Source organism: Micromys minutus (assembly GCF_963924665.1).
Source record: "Micromys minutus genome assembly, chromosome: 22".
Classification (NCBI taxonomy): domain Eukaryota; kingdom Metazoa; phylum Chordata; class Mammalia; order Rodentia; family Muridae; genus Micromys; species Micromys minutus.
Genome location: NC_137957.1, coordinates 41669363 through 41684952, shown reverse-complemented (window position 1 = coordinate 41684952; position 15590 = coordinate 41669363). Strand labels below are relative to the sequence as shown.

The following is a 15590-nucleotide window of genomic DNA, read 5'->3' as shown; positions in this document are numbered from 1 at the left end:
ATTAGGCCAGGTCTGCTGGCACCTGTAATGCAGTTACTCAGGAGATGGGAGTAGGGAGAGCTCAAGTTCAAGGCCTACCTGGGCTACAGAGCAAGCTCAAGGCCAGCTTGGGTAACTCAGTAAGACCATGTCCTAAGATAACAAGAAGTAGACTGGATCTCAGCACAGTGATGCTCATAGAACCCAGCATTTGGAAGAAGCAGGTTAGGTGTGTAAAGGTCAGCTGATATACAAGTTCCAGGTTAGCTTCAGCCTGGGCTAACCTCATACACACAAAACAAAAAAAACAAAAAACAAAAAACAAAAAAAAAAAAAAAAACAAAAAACAAAAAACAAAACAAAAAACAAAACAAAACAAAACAAAAAAAAAAAAAAAAACCAGAAATGGGGGGCATCAGGAATGTAGTTTAAGACCATGGATTCAATTTTGAGTACCATGTCCTCCCCCAAAAATCAGAGTACCATAAAGTCATGCCTATAGTATTAATTAAGCCATAATATTAATGAAACTCAAGTCTAAAAAATCTAAGGAGAAAATAATTCATTAATATTTGTACAGAAAAATGCAAATGTTCCATTTCTGAAAAGTATGAACAACTATTTTGCAAACTTTAAGCCAGAACACTATAAATGTAAAACAATATCTGCAGGGTTAACCTGTTCTCAGAATCAGTCTATTATGATGAAGAGCTAATGCACTTGCTGGGTATAAATCACTAATGCTGGTGTGATTTTATTTTCCTTCATGATGCATACAATATTAGACAAGTCACAGATACACCTCTTGAAACACTGTACCTAGCTATGCACTAGTTTTTGTTTTCGGACAAGTTTAGTAATTTATGTTTTGGACACTTCCCAAGTAAAACTGCCAGACAAAAATACTCAAAGGGAAGCGAGGAGCGCTGAAAGCTCCATCTAAAATGCAATTGTAAAAGTGAGATATGAAATGCTCACCCATTCCAGAATTAATATTCTAAGCGGTATTCACAGCTGTCCTCAGAAGTACCATGTCTTGATGGACCAGGGCCAATCGGCAGTTTTAGAAGACACAAACCTCAACAAGACACCTGTGCAGGTCACTGAGTATCAGTGAATTTATAGAGAACTGAACTAGAATACTCTGAGAAGATGTAGGTTAAATTCATAATGGCATAAATAAAGCATAAGGCTTCTGAAGCAGCATTTTGCACACTGAAATTTTATCATGTATTTTAGAAAGTCAATTATAAAATCAGGACATCCGAGCAGTAGTAGGACATGCTCAAGGCCATAGGCAGTTAGTAACAAAGTGAGAGTAAACCCGTTGCCCTGCTGGCTTGCATTCAGTGATGATTTTTTCTACTACTCAGTGTTCTGTCTTCATCTCAGAGCTCTTCCAGGAAGGACACCAACTGCAATAGGTCAGATGTCTACAAGGTAAAACCATGCCGCTTCCACTGCTTTTGCCTGTAAGTCTGTGGGTTTTTCTAATTCACACTGCACTAGATAGAGATGATGAGAAGCTCCAAAGATCAAGCTTTATAAAAGGCACATTTATTAAGTTCAGGGAAATGTAAGTTCCATGAAGGACAGAAAAGATGATTGAGCAGGTAAAGGAGCTGCCACACTGTGTGAGTTTGAACCCTGCAACCACATGGTAGAAGGAGAGAACCAACTCCTACAACCCACATGCCCACCAAGACACTCAAACACACGCCGTATGCATGACTGTACTCCCAAATATCTATATATAAAATAAGTAACACAGAGACATTTATAATGGTATCTAGAGGCTACCTCCAACTGAAACAAATTCTTAAGTACAGCACAAGTGAGTTATTCTCACTGGGAGATGTCAGTGCTAAGCAGAAGACAAACATGAAGGGAAGCACTTACAGCAAGGGAAGACGTTTGTAAACAGGCATTTTTAATTCTTGGAATCAAAGCGTTTTTCATGGACGGGTAGTCTATAAGATTTGCAAAAGTTGGAATGATGTTTAGACAGAGCTCCTATTGAAAAGACAAATCTGATCAGTCTTAAAGAAAGATGCCCAACCTTCCTCTCCCCTGCTCAGCTAATGTGTCACAGCATGAAATAAGCTTCCATTTGTTTCACATTGGTTGGTCCTTACACAATTTGGGAGGGGGAGGGATTAATAGTTATGATCAGCTGAAAAACGCCATGCTACACAAGGCCTGGGTAGTGATTCAAGGGGTTATGATTACAGCTAGTTCTGTTTTCCCCTGAGCCATGATCTTTATGTAGCCCAGGCTGGCATCAAATTTACAAGCCCTCTGCTTTAGCCTAAGTATGAGGCCAGCATCTCTAATTACATGGAGCCATAACTGTAGAGAGCTGAAAAGCAGAGGTGAGTATGGCTTATGGTATGATTTAACTACAAGGAAAAACTTAAGCTCACGCTCTTAAATAAACTTAGAGAAAGACAAAAGTGCATCAAAAATGTGACTTGAAATATATGGCAGAAGCAGATATATACAAGGCAGTACAAACCTACAATCCCAGCCATAGTGTTTTTGAGACAGGATATCATGTAGCCCAGGCTAGCCTACAATTTCTGGTCTTCCTGCCTCTATCCCTCAAGTTCTAGGATTACAAGTGTGTGCCACACTTGACTCCAATGTCATCTTTTTAAAATTTTGTGTCTGTGAGCCTGAATGTGGGCTTATGCCTATGTGAACGCTGGTGCCGGGAGTGGGGGGATCTAGACAAGGTACCACACCCCCGGGAACTGAAGTTACAGGCAGTCGAGAGCAGCCTGACATGGGTGCTGGAAACCTAACGTGTTCTTTGTAAAAGGACTACCTACACAGTGCAGGAGCACATCTTTAATCCTAGCACTTAGGAGGCAGAAGCAGATGGAGCTCTGCAAACTCAAGGCCAGCCTAGACTAGAGAGCCAGACCATCTCCATACAAACAGCGCCTGCTCTTAACCTCTGAGCAATCTCTCCAACCCCGTCCAACTTACTCTTTAGTTAGAAGTCAATATGCAGTAATAATAATGAACCAGCAGTATGATTCAATAAATATGTGAACTACTGAGTTGTATATAAAAGGTTAAAATGTAACCCTCAAATATGCTTTGCTGTTTCTTTCTCCTGCCTTACAACCTTCATGAGGGCAAAGGAAGCAGATACTGTGCCTGGATCTGAATGGAAGGAGCCTCCAGTGCTCTGTAAACCATCGGCAGGACACTGTTCTTTATCTCATCAGGAGGGGTTTTGGTTAGCAGCAAATCCATTTTTTGTAGAAAAATTAACAAAATCTGTGTGAGAAAAGAGAAGATTATTAAAATCTACAATTTTTAAGAAATTCAGTATTTGCCCAATTTAAAGTGTTTTCAGAAGAGTAAGGTCTGTATGTGGACACTCACCATGTTGCTAGCCTGAAGGCATGGAAAACAAAAACACACAGATCAAGTCTCTTACATGTCTGTAGCAATACTTAATCAAATAAGACTAACCTCCAAATAGCTACAGGAACACATGAGTCCCTACATGTTCCATTTATTCTGAAAAGTACTGCATTTAAACGGAAATAAAAGCCAACAGAAATGAGAAGATCTGTGAGGAATTGTTAATTGTTCCTAACATTATTTTACTAGCTGCCTCTACATACCTAAATGGCAAGAAACAAACCAAAATCTTTATATATGTGAGTGCTTTGCCTGCAAATATGTCTGTGTATTACATGGAAGCCAGAAGGCGGCTCTGGAGTTCCTGACACTCAAGTGATAGATGGTTTTGAGCCGTGTAGGTGCTGGGAATCAAGCCCAGGTTCTCCAAGACCAGCTAGGACTCTGAACTGCTGAGCCACCTCTCCAAGTCCCCAAATACTTACTTTTCCAACACTCAATTACAGTTTTTCAGGAGAGCTTATTAACTGAAAAACTAAGAGGAAAAAGAATACAAAAGTACCTTAGTTTCATTCCTGATGCTGTGGTAAAAGTAATTTTAAAGAGTTTGTTTGGGTCACAGTTCCAGGAGGGTGCACTGTGGTAGAGAAGCTAGGCAGCAGGAACCTGGAACAGTAGCTGGTTACAGCCACAAACAGAATGATCCTGGTACAGCTGGTCACAGCCACACAGACAGAATGATCCTGGAACAGCTGGTTACAGCCACACAGACAGAATGATCCTGGAACAGCTGGTTACAGTCACACAGACAGAATGATCCTGGAACAGCTGGTTACAGTCACACAGACAGAATGATCCTGGAACAGCTGGTTACAGCCACAGACAGAATGATCCTGGTACAGCTGGTCACAGCCACACAGACAGAATGATCCTGGAACAGCTGGTTATAGCCACACAGACAGAATGAACCTGGTACAGCTGGTCACAGCCACACAGACAGAATGATCCTGGAACAGCTGGTTACAGCCACAGACAGAATGATCCTGGTACAGTTGGTTACAGCCACACAGACAGAATGATCCTGGAACAGCTGGTTACAGCCACAGACAGAATGATCCTGGAACAGCTGGTCACAGCCACACAGACAGAATGATCCTGATACAGCTGGTTACAGCCACACAGACAGAATGATCCTGATACAGCTGGTTACAGTCACACAGAATGATCCTGGAACAGCTGGTTACAGTCACACAGACAGAATGATCCTGGAACAGCTGGTTACAGCCACACAGACAGAATGAACCTAGAACAGCTGGTTACAGCCACACAGACAGAATGATCCTGGAACAGCTGGTTACAGCCACACAGACAGAATGATCCTGGAACAGCTGGTTACAGCCACACAGACAGAATGATCCTGGAACAGCTGATTACAGTCACAAAGAATGATCCTGGAACAGCTGGTTACAGCCACACAGAATGATCCTGGAACAGCTGGTTACAGCCACACAGACAGAATGATCCTGGAACAGCTAACAACTGGTTACAGTCACAGACAGAATGATCCTGAAACAGCTGGTTACAGCCACAGACAGAATGCTCGCTAGCGCTCGGCTCGCCCCTTTCCTTCAGTACAGGACAGTTTGTGAAGTGCTGCTGTTACCCACACTCAGGGTACAGCTTCCCACCTCAGTTAATCTACTTAAGAAAAGTCGTCCCAAGCACAGCCACAAAGCAACCTAACCCAAACAGTTACACACTGAGACTCTTCACAGACAACTCTAAGTAGCCAACAATCAAAAGTTACCAAAATAAAAGGAACAGGGTCAATCCTGTGTCTTGGAACTTTCATCATGACTAATGAACAATTTGGGTGATGTGATGCCAATTTGTCCTTGACAGTGTGATAACTGTCACTGAGCCCTGCTTTAAAGCTTGGAGTTCTGTCCTGTAACCTTTCCCTGGTTAGTAGAAGCCCCCCACAGACCATTTACATTCCCTCTAAAGGAAAGAGAATGGGGGAGAAGCCACAAGAACTGGCAGCAGGCCTGGAAGCATATGCCTTTGATCCCAGCACTCAGGAGGCAGAAGCAGGCAGATCTACCTTTGTGAGTTTGATTGGCCTGGTCTACAAAGTAGTACCAAGTGAGTCAGTGCTATGTGGTGAGACCCTGCTTCAGCGAGTTAGGGATCAGGGGCATCAGAGGGCTGAAAGATATGGGAGAGGGGAACCGCTCAAACACACACTGTTCCAATGTGAGAATGATATTTAATATGCTAATTTCTAAAGAAATAAATAAGTTCTCCATTCTGAAGGGAATGACTGCAATCAATCACAAAGCCTGACTAAAAGCTACTGTCATCCAGTAGCAGAAACATCTAATGGTATCCCAGCCAAAGCTCCACATGCTAAAAATGAGGATAAAAGCTTTCAGATGACTACTACATAGTTCCAGACTGGAGATAAACCCAGATTCTAATCCAAGTATGTAGCCTCACAGTTCTTAAACTCAAAACAAATATATAATGTAACAAAATCTGTATCATTTATTTCCCTTACACATTCACATTATATATATGCATTTTGTGTGTGTGTGTGTGTGTGTGTGTGTGTGTGTGTGTGTGTGTGTGTATATATATATATATATATATATATATATATATATATAATTTGTATCTTTCTCATGCATACACAGATTTCTTATTAGTTCCATAATGCTTTACACATTTTCCTCTTTTAATAAAATAATTTATTAGGAAAAAATAAAAAGAAACAACTGACACACATTATCTAAAAATTAACTAATGGAATATCAAGCCAAATAAAAATATCTAAAGCTTGGATTTTTTCCAAACTACTACTTTTAATTAGGAACAATGTAACACATGCAAAATTTGATTGCAACTTATTTTCTAAGACAATGACTTATGAAAAGCCACAAACATTCATTTGTTAAGTTTAATTATAATTTTAGCTTTCTGTCTAGTGAAAAAAAATATACTTACCTCAAGTTTTTAAACGTTTAGCATTTTTAATTTATTTTTATTTGACATGTATGGATATTTGCCTGAATATGTATGTCTGTTGGATCCCCTAGGATAGGAGTCACAGATGGCTGTGAGCCACCATGCGGGTCCTCTGCAAGAGCAGCAAACACTAAGCCATTTCTCTAGCCCCTACATACGCAATCTCTAAAAGTCCAAAATAGTCACTATTTTGTTCTTAGTGGTAGAAGCTATCATAATAATGTATAAATATTCAGAATCACAACATACCTGGATTGGCTCCTGCTGTTTAAACACAGGACCAAGTTCAGGTAGAATTAATTTGATATATTCTTCTTTGGTGCATTCCTCAGCAATCAGTAAAACATTCGGTAAAACAAAAGGTACCATGTCAGGGTTTACAAATTCTGAGGTCAAACAGGGCAAAATTCTCTGCACAATGACACGCTGAAAGGGAAAAATAAAGAAATTTATAAAAACAAAATGTATTTTCAGAATTTCAGTATTTGCAACTGAAGTGTAAAGTGACCATAAAGTTCATGACTGAAACTCAAATATGTTCTAGACTCCGTTGCTAATTACGTCAAGACAAACTGCACAGGCTCCAAAGATCAGTAAACCAGGCTACATGCTCACTCCAGCCTTTACAAGTGTAATGAGTGTGCACCGACAGTGTTTCTTCTCTTCATCCTATCAGTCCTCAGGACTCCAGCCATCTAACTGAAGCAGCATCCTGACTCTCTAACTGGCAGTGCCTAGTAAGCAGCCACGCCTGTGTCTGCAGTGACGGCTGGGAGAGAAAGGACAGTATTCCTGCTTCCCAGCCTTGTCAGTAAAGAAGTAGCAAAGGTTGTGACTGCTGAGCTTTAAAACAAGTTTAATGTCAGCAATTAATAGTCTGACCCAGTATCTTCCCTAGCTTTCCTCGGTTTTGTGTTTAAGATTGTGTCTCACTATGTAGTCTGGCTAGCCTAGAACTCAGAAGTCCACCTGCTCTGCCCCACCAAGTGCTGGCTGGGATTAAAGGCAAAGGCATGTGCCACCAGACCCAGCCTCGCCAACATTTGAATACTATGTGACACTGTTTAGTAAGTTAGAGAAAGATGGTACAGGAAACAGAAGGCTGGCGTCAGTTTTGATACATCCTTTAACTGCTAGTGAGCAGTGAGCTCCACCGTGGCTGTGTGCATACACCTGTGGGGACACACGTAATAACCGGTATAGGTAGCCTTCATGCAGGCTAAGGTTTTAAATCCTACCTACTGTGCACCACGCCTAAGCTTTGGCTTCAATTTGCAGCATGTTACTGTCATTTCTGTACCTCAGATAAACCTGTCTTACTTCACTAGAAGAGTGCTTTACAGTAAGTCCACCTAAATATTAAATTAAAACTCCTGACTATGTAAAAAAAAAAAATGAGTATCAAACCTTGGGCAGCTTTGGTAGAACCTTTGGCAATCCTTTGAAGAACTGTGATTTCTGGAGATTATCTCTTTGGAATAAGGTATCGAAGTACTGAAGTGTTACTGCACCAACGTCATCAAAGAAGGGAATCTAAAATACAGAAGCCAGTCATTCTGATACTCAGTTAACGTTACTCATACCTAAAATTACCACAATAAAGTAAAAAGTATTCATAAGCATTCAGCAATATTCTAAACATTACATTAAATAAAAATTATAATTAAAAAAATCCAAATAAAAAATGTATTTTTCAAGTTCAATTCACCAGTACCTGTGAGTCAGCTGAGCAGTATTTTATTATTTATAAAATACAAAAAAAAAAGTTTGAAGGTTGGGGCTGAAAAGATGGTTCAGCAGGGAAGAGCATGAGCTCCTCCCTATTCTAGAGGATATGAGTGAATTCCCAGCATAACATCAGACAGCTCCTGGTCATACACACACCCCTTCACACAGACACAAACAAATACAACATTAGAAAACTAGTAAATAAATGTGTAATAAAATACCTCAAAAACATGCTAAATACTCAGTTAAAGACAAAGCTTTGACTTTTCAGGGAATCCAGGATGTCTGCATCCCTGACTCTGCTGTCAGGACCTCTGTTTATTTGAAATCTTAATTCCCTTCACAACTATGTGCATACATTATTTAGCCAGTTAACATTAAAAGCTAAATACTTAATACATTCAAGCATCTAAGGGCAAAAGTATACATTATAAGAGTCTCAACTTTATTTTGTTCCATCATCTAATACAAAAATCTAGAGGTACTCACTTTTGTCATTTGGTCTGCATCGGGCCTCACAGTAGGAGTTACGTTTAACAACAGTTTTACGTGCTCACGAACTTCCTCAGGTATACTTGTAAGTGAACTAGATCCTAAGCAACTCAACTATTCAAAAGAGCAAAAACAGGTATGAATATATAACACTCAAAAGCTTATGAGCCCTTCCTGCTGTGAATCTGCTGACTGCACAAATACTAACCCCACTCTTCCAGTATAACTAAAAATGTCTTTAATACTCCAAAAGTTGTAGGAACTACCGCCACCATGGCTTAGAGAACTGACTCTTACTGAATCCACTTTACACAGACTTGAAAGGCGGTGCATTTCTATTAAGGATGTCTGCAGCTGTGGTCGCCTGCAAAGACTGCACAGGATCAAGCCAGTCAGCTCTCCAGCACGGGGAGAAGAGCGCTAAGGAGCTGTGACAGCTGACAGCTGCTGCGAAAGCAAGCCCTCCAGAGGAGAAGTACACACTCTAGTACATGCACAGCGCAAAATAAACTTAATGGCTATTGAAAACCAAACAGAGAACAGCTGGGGGGGCACTTGGAAAAATGGGGGCGGGGTGAGTCTGAGAGGAGTTAGTAGAAAAAGAGGGTGACTATGATCAAAAGACATCGGGATGTGTACATAAAAATCTTTTTAAAACTAATAAAGATAGTATATTTTTAAGAACTTTTTGCCTACGTTTTAGGAGAAAAGCCCAGGAGAGATCTAAACCAGTGTTAATAGGCACATACCTGATCCAGCTGTCTACTGAAACTCTTGTAAATATCCTGCTTGTTGACCTCAAATATAGGTCTCCCTTTATTGAACACAGCATACATGACAGCTCCTAAGGAGTACATGTCACTGGCAGTCTCACAGCTCACAGAGAGGATGTATTCGGGAGCCAAGTACTCAGGATTTGGAAGACACAATGATGGTAAGTTTGGGTCCCACTCTTTACAAGGAAACTTAGGCTGTAAGAAGACAGCAAGGGATCACAGGGTTAGAACTTTAAGAAAGAGCAAGCCACCACAGGCCACGGCTATCTTTAAATTTGTATTGACCAGCGCATATCTTTAGCTCCAGCACGTGGGACACAGAGGCAGGTGGATCTCTGAGTTCAAGGCCTGCCTGTTCTACATAGTGATTTCCAGGACAGCCAGGGTTACATATAGAGACCCTGTTTCAAAAACTAAAAGAGACAGCAACAAAAAAAAAAAAAAAAAAAAAAAAACCTAACCCTTTTTTCTTACAGAGTCAAGCAAGGGGAAATGCTACCATCACCTTTAACTCTAAAATTCCCAATTCAGCAAATCTGGGAAAATGTGTGCAACAAACAGCTGAGCATCACAAACGTTTTGTGTCATCAGGGACCAGTCAGTGCAAAGCGTGGCTGACAGGGATCCTGACTGGGAAACAAGCGCTTGGGAGCAGAAAAATAGAGCTCAGATCCTAGCTGCACACTCGGCATCCACCTGAACCCCCTGTCCCTGTATGACACACCACACTGAGTTGTGGGAAGGACTAAGTACGTAAATGCTCAGAAGAGCCTGGAAAATAAGAGGAACGGGTGGGGATACACTGTGTTATATGCACACGTGAGAGTGTCAATACATTGGACCACTTTTTAAAATGAAGAATATACTTTAACAAATGAGGGCATGTTACCGCTGCTACCGTCCTGTGATCCCTGAGGAAGAGCCACATTCTCACAGGCAGGAGCCATGGGATTAAGGAATCACAATAGCAGTTTGTATATTCGGATTTCTAAGAACGAAATTTCTGTTTAACTAAGTTGCTCAGTTTCCTTTGGGGCCTTTGTCTCGAGACATCGACAGAAGGAATCATCTGACAAGTGCTCTCTGGCACAGAGTCAGTGGATTTCTCCTTCTCCTCAGACACACAAGGCACCATCACTGAGCCGCACGCTTTACACGGCTACGTAACATTTGCTGGTCCATTGCAGATACAACCATAGTTCCATGATTTTAAAAATCTAAACATTAGAACATTAACAAAATCTAAACAAATCTAAAACTGCCATTACCTCTTGTTCAGAAGGATTGCTCGATGACACACAAAAATCAAAACCCATTATTTTCCAGGCTCCACTTTTATTCAAAATTATATTTTCAGGAGTAACATTTCCATGAACCATTTTTACACTGCTATGCAAAAATGACAATCCTTCAGAAACCTGAGGGGAAAAAAAAAGACTCTTGTAAAAAATGTCTTTTGTAAGGAACACAGCACCTGCTCAGTCTCCTACTTAAGAGTTTTCACAAGTCAGGTAGCAATGAAACTAATGGGGAAATCGTGCAACAAAACTGAAGTATAGCTATGAAGAAGTTCCATTTTATAATAACAGAAGGAAGAAAATTTTCTGCTGTATAACTGTATTCATGTCCCATTTGAAACGTGAGAATTCTCGTTGAGTTGGATAATATATTTGTGTAGTTAGACTTTATATTTAAAATCCAAGTTTTCCAAGTAGTAAATACTGGGCTTGGTTTTTAAGTACTTAATGGTTCTTACAGTCACAGTACAGGCAGTTTTTATATCGGTGCCAGAGATGCCTGCGGGATCAGGTGAACAGAGCAGACATCTGAACCAGGAAGAGGTGGGTTCTGACATGTGGCCGCCCTCTGACTTCCAAGAAACCTCTGTCCCTTCCTTTCAGTCTGCTTCCCTGGCTTTCTGGGTCTGTTCACTTCCTCACTTCCCACCATCATTTCTCCCCCACCGTGGAGCAGGGCCTCTGCTCTATGCCAGACCTCTTCACGGGACACCTTCTACCTTCTCCTCCCTTCACTCCCCTGTAAGCATGGGGATCCCAGAGAAATCAGAAACTGAGTTTCTACCAAATTCAGTTCATTCCTCCTATAATGTTTTCCATATTAGTTAATTATTACTTTGTTTTTCTATTTCTTAAAAACAAAAATCTTTGAATTATCCTGAGTTGTTTGTTCTAAGTTAGCCAATCAGCCCACCATTGGGGGTCCCTGCCTTTAACCCCACAACCCGAGTACCCTGGAAGCAGAGGCAGGTGGATCTCTGCTGAGTTAAAGGACAGATGGACTATACAGCAAATTCCAGACCAACCAGGGTTACACAGGAAGTCCCTGTCACTGTGTGTGTGTGTGTATGTGTGTGTGTGTACATATATCTGCAAAGCACCTTACTTTCAGTTCAAAACAGACCTAGGGAGTGATCCAGGTCTACCCCCTTCCCAAGTCTATACCAACATTGTCTCTGACCAGGGCTGCCCCAGGAGCCACACCTATCACATCTCTTGGCTTCTGCCCTTACCCTTCTTCTACAGTTAGTCAATGCAGCTGCTTCAGTACTGTTAAAACATAACCCAGAGTATGAATTCTCCTGTTAAAACCTTCTTTCTCTCAGAGTAAAATCTGAAGCATTTCTTTGGCTTCCAGGAAGCCATAAAGGTCATGTAAAATTAGATTGTATAAATGTTCCAGAAGTCAAAGGTAATTAAATAAGATGCCATTCCCTGGAGTAGACTACCTTCCTATGAGCTACAGGTCAAGTATGCTTCCAAAATATAAGTAATTGCCACTACTGACTGCCCACCAGAACTACACTGTAATGTAAGACATCACTATAGAAGATGACACAGCTGGCCACAGAACACAGAGAAACCAAGTTGGTACTAAACTGGAAGCTTCCTACCTGCTGACTAGCTCACAAGATGCTAGGAAAATGGTTGTCAAAGGTCTCAGCTGTGGACTCCCTGCCAGGGAAGATTTATACAGGTGCAACAGTAACAGTCTGTTACCAGGGTAACCAACCACTTTCTGACTGGAATTAAGGCCCAGGCCTTAGGATGAAGTTCATATCTAATACTGTAAGTCTGACTAAAAGCCTATGGCTGAGGAGGCTATAGGCTCTATCTAGTAGGGGAGAGAATATTGCTGTTTTGTTACACAGACATACAGAACTGCCTTCCCAACCACTTCAGTTAGGTCCACTGATTAATACAGCTGTCTCCTTTGGTCTGAGGGTTCTTACAGTTGGCAGAGCTGCCTGCAGAAACACACAGCAGTGTGACTACCTACACAATACTGGACCTGTCAAGCACTCATCACACTCCTGAGGCTTCATTCCTCCCTGAGGATCTACAGGCGGTTTACCAATTCACTGAGTAGGAGAGGCATTTCTTCACTGAGTAGGCACAGGTAAGGAACCTTACCTGTAAGCAAGCCTAATGAAACTTACTGGGTCAGCAAAGAAACAAAGACTAATTAAGAGGAAGGGGATGGAGAGATGATGACTCAGCAGGGAAGAGCAGTGGAGCCCAGATTCAATTCTCAGCACTCACATGGTGCCTTACAACATCTGTAACTCAAGCTACAGGGGATCTGATGCCTTCCTCTGGCCTATGTGTGGTGCACATATTTACACAGGCAAAAGCATTCATGTTAAAAAAAGAAAAAAGAGGAATATGAGGGGGTGAGGGAGCAGTGACAAGAGAGTAATGGAAAGAAAAGGACAGAACACATTACACATGGTGTGAAATGTCACAATGAAACCCTCTGTTACATAGTTAACATATGATAATAAACTTTGTAAAACTGTACATTTTCAAAACTACTATTCCCAAACACAACTTGAAAAAGTGCAAAGTTTTTTAAACCTGGAAGTTTCCTTAACTTCACAAGAAAACAAGCTATATACTTACTACTTATTTTTAGAAGAGAATCTTGGCTGTTTTATATTTATATACAGGGGTCGTGTCCTGCATACTTGAGTTAAAATGGCAGTGTTGAGGCACATCAGTGCTGTGCACACAGGAGAGTCAGTGGAGGACCACATCGGTGAGCTGCCCCGTCAGTCAGTCTCTCAGAGCCCAGAGCGAGGCTGGCAGACATCAGCATCTGCAGACTCTGCCCCCCAGAGCAGGATTACAGGCGTGTCCACACACAGGTCTTTAAGTGAGCGCCCCGAACTCAGACTCCAGTCCTCCTGCTTACATAGCAAGTACCCTGATCTACTCAGCCTTCTCTCCTGCTTTTTTATTGTTTAACTATCTGTTAATCTTCAAAACTATTTTGTATTTGGGGAAACAGTCCAGTTGCTTGCTACAAAATAACAGCAATCAAAATGGAGGTGGTGCTGGGGCAAAGACTGACCAATGAGTCTGAAAGAAAAACCTAGAAATAGTCTCTGCATATGGTCAAATGATTTTTTTTAAATGGTGGTACTAAGACTATTTTTAATGGGGTGGGAGGTGTCCAGCTTCTTAATAAATGACGCTTGGAAAGTAAACAATGTATGAAAGAATGAAGTTGGACTTTATGACATTTACAAAAATTAACTCAAGCTAGAGATGTAGCTCGATGGCCAAGCATGTACCGAACACGTAAAGGGCCCTACACCAGGAACAGGAAAACAAATCAACCACCTGGAAATGGACGACACCTAAAGACAACAACGGGGCACTTCGTGACGCTGGTTCTCACAGCTCGGATGTAACCAACAGTACAAGAAAGAAGGATAGGTGCTCAAGGCCGACGCGATGCTCAGCAGGTGACGGTATCTGCTGCCAAACCCAGCCTGAGCTCCACCCCTGGACACACCTGAAAGGAGAACCCACTCCCACAAGTTGTCCTGAGCTTCACACACACATACACACACACAGACACTCCCCACGTCATGCACAATAATGATAAATTTTTTAATTGTTTTTAAATTTTTAGTAAGTAAAATAATCTTTATTTCAAAGGAACTCAGAATTTACTGAGTGCTAGTAAGCAGAAAAAAAGAAAATCTTAAAAATTAGGCATATATGAAAAGACCCAGGCTGGAGAGATGGCTCAGTGGTTAAGAGCGCTGACTGCTCTTCCAGAGGTCCTGAGTTCCACGTGGTGGCTCACAACCATCTATAAAGAGACCTTGTGCCCTCTTCTGGTGTGTCTGAAGACAGTTCAGTGTAATATATATATATCTTTTTTTTAAAAAGACCAACAATACCTCTCAATATAGTCTAAATTTCCTTAAAGCTACTTTGTTGTTATTAAATACCTTTATTTTCATTATTAAAGTTTTGTTTATGAACTGTAATAGCAAAAAGTTTGTTTATGAAACAAATTTACATAATTCAAAAGAATTAAAAGGAACTTACCAAATAGCCAACAAGGGATCCCCTCAAAGGTTACCAATGATATCAGATATTTAAGATAACTTAGCAAGGCACTGTGATTCAAAGCTAGCCTGTCTTATACAGCAAGTACCAAACCAGCCAGAGAAACATGGTGAGACCTGGTTTGTATGTTTGGCTGTGTTTTTTGTTTGTTTTTGGGTTTTTTTTGGGGGGGGAGGGTAACATAAAACATAACTTAAGCCTAATGATAAAAACAACAAAAATTCTTAGTCATAAAATCATTTTCAAATTATTGTCAAGGGCCAAAGATTTACATAATGTAGTCTACATGGCAGACAGATTTGAAATAGCTAAAACTGTTTTAAAGAGAAAAAAACTTGTCTCATATTAAATACAACTACATACCTGAAGCAAACCATACTTAGTTTCTACATCATAAAGTTTATAATCCTTTATGTCTGGAGATATTGAAGAGGGTAGATTTTCCCAGTTACCAAGAACATTAGCTAAACTGGCAAAAACTGGTTCTGTACAAAATGCCAAGCAATCCCTGTTTCAAAAAAGAAAAAGAGTTACTATGATTTTTACACATTATGAAAATTAAATACATATAAAATAACAGATAACCTATCAAAAAGTTAAGTTAGTTAAGAAGCTACTTCATACCAGAGAGAGTTTGGGGTTGGTAACCCCAGCATCCCATAGTACCCTGTAGCCAACAAAGCCATACACACAATCCACATGGGAAAGATTGTCCAGCCTTTTAAACTAAGTACTGTGACAACCGTGAGACATTTTATTTTAAATTCTAAAAGTCAGAAAATATTTCAATTCTGCTTTTTATATGATTGCTTGAATGTTAAATCTA

General features: G+C 40.7%; 1 protein-coding gene across 2 annotated transcripts in view; it reads right to left on the bottom strand.

Moving 5' to 3' along the window:
* SCYL2 (SCY1 like pseudokinase 2) overlaps positions 1–15590 on the bottom strand; it is a 44603-nt gene that overhangs the window by 13795 nt on the left and 15218 nt on the right. For both annotated transcript variants that reach the window (XM_080935044.1, XM_080935045.1), the window contains exons 4-11: positions 15128–15272; positions 10649–10798; positions 9354–9575; positions 8602–8718; positions 7792–7917; positions 6634–6810; positions 3145–3267; positions 1879–1992 (exon numbers count right to left, since the gene is read on the bottom strand). In XM_080935044.1, coding sequence (XP_080791170.1) covers positions 1879–1992; positions 3145–3267; positions 6634–6810; positions 7792–7917; positions 8602–8718; positions 9354–9575; positions 10649–10798; positions 15128–15272 — 1174 coding nt within the window. The remainder of the gene's footprint in view (positions 1–1878; positions 1993–3144; positions 3268–6633; positions 6811–7791; positions 7918–8601; positions 8719–9353; positions 9576–10648; positions 10799–15127; positions 15273–15590) is intronic.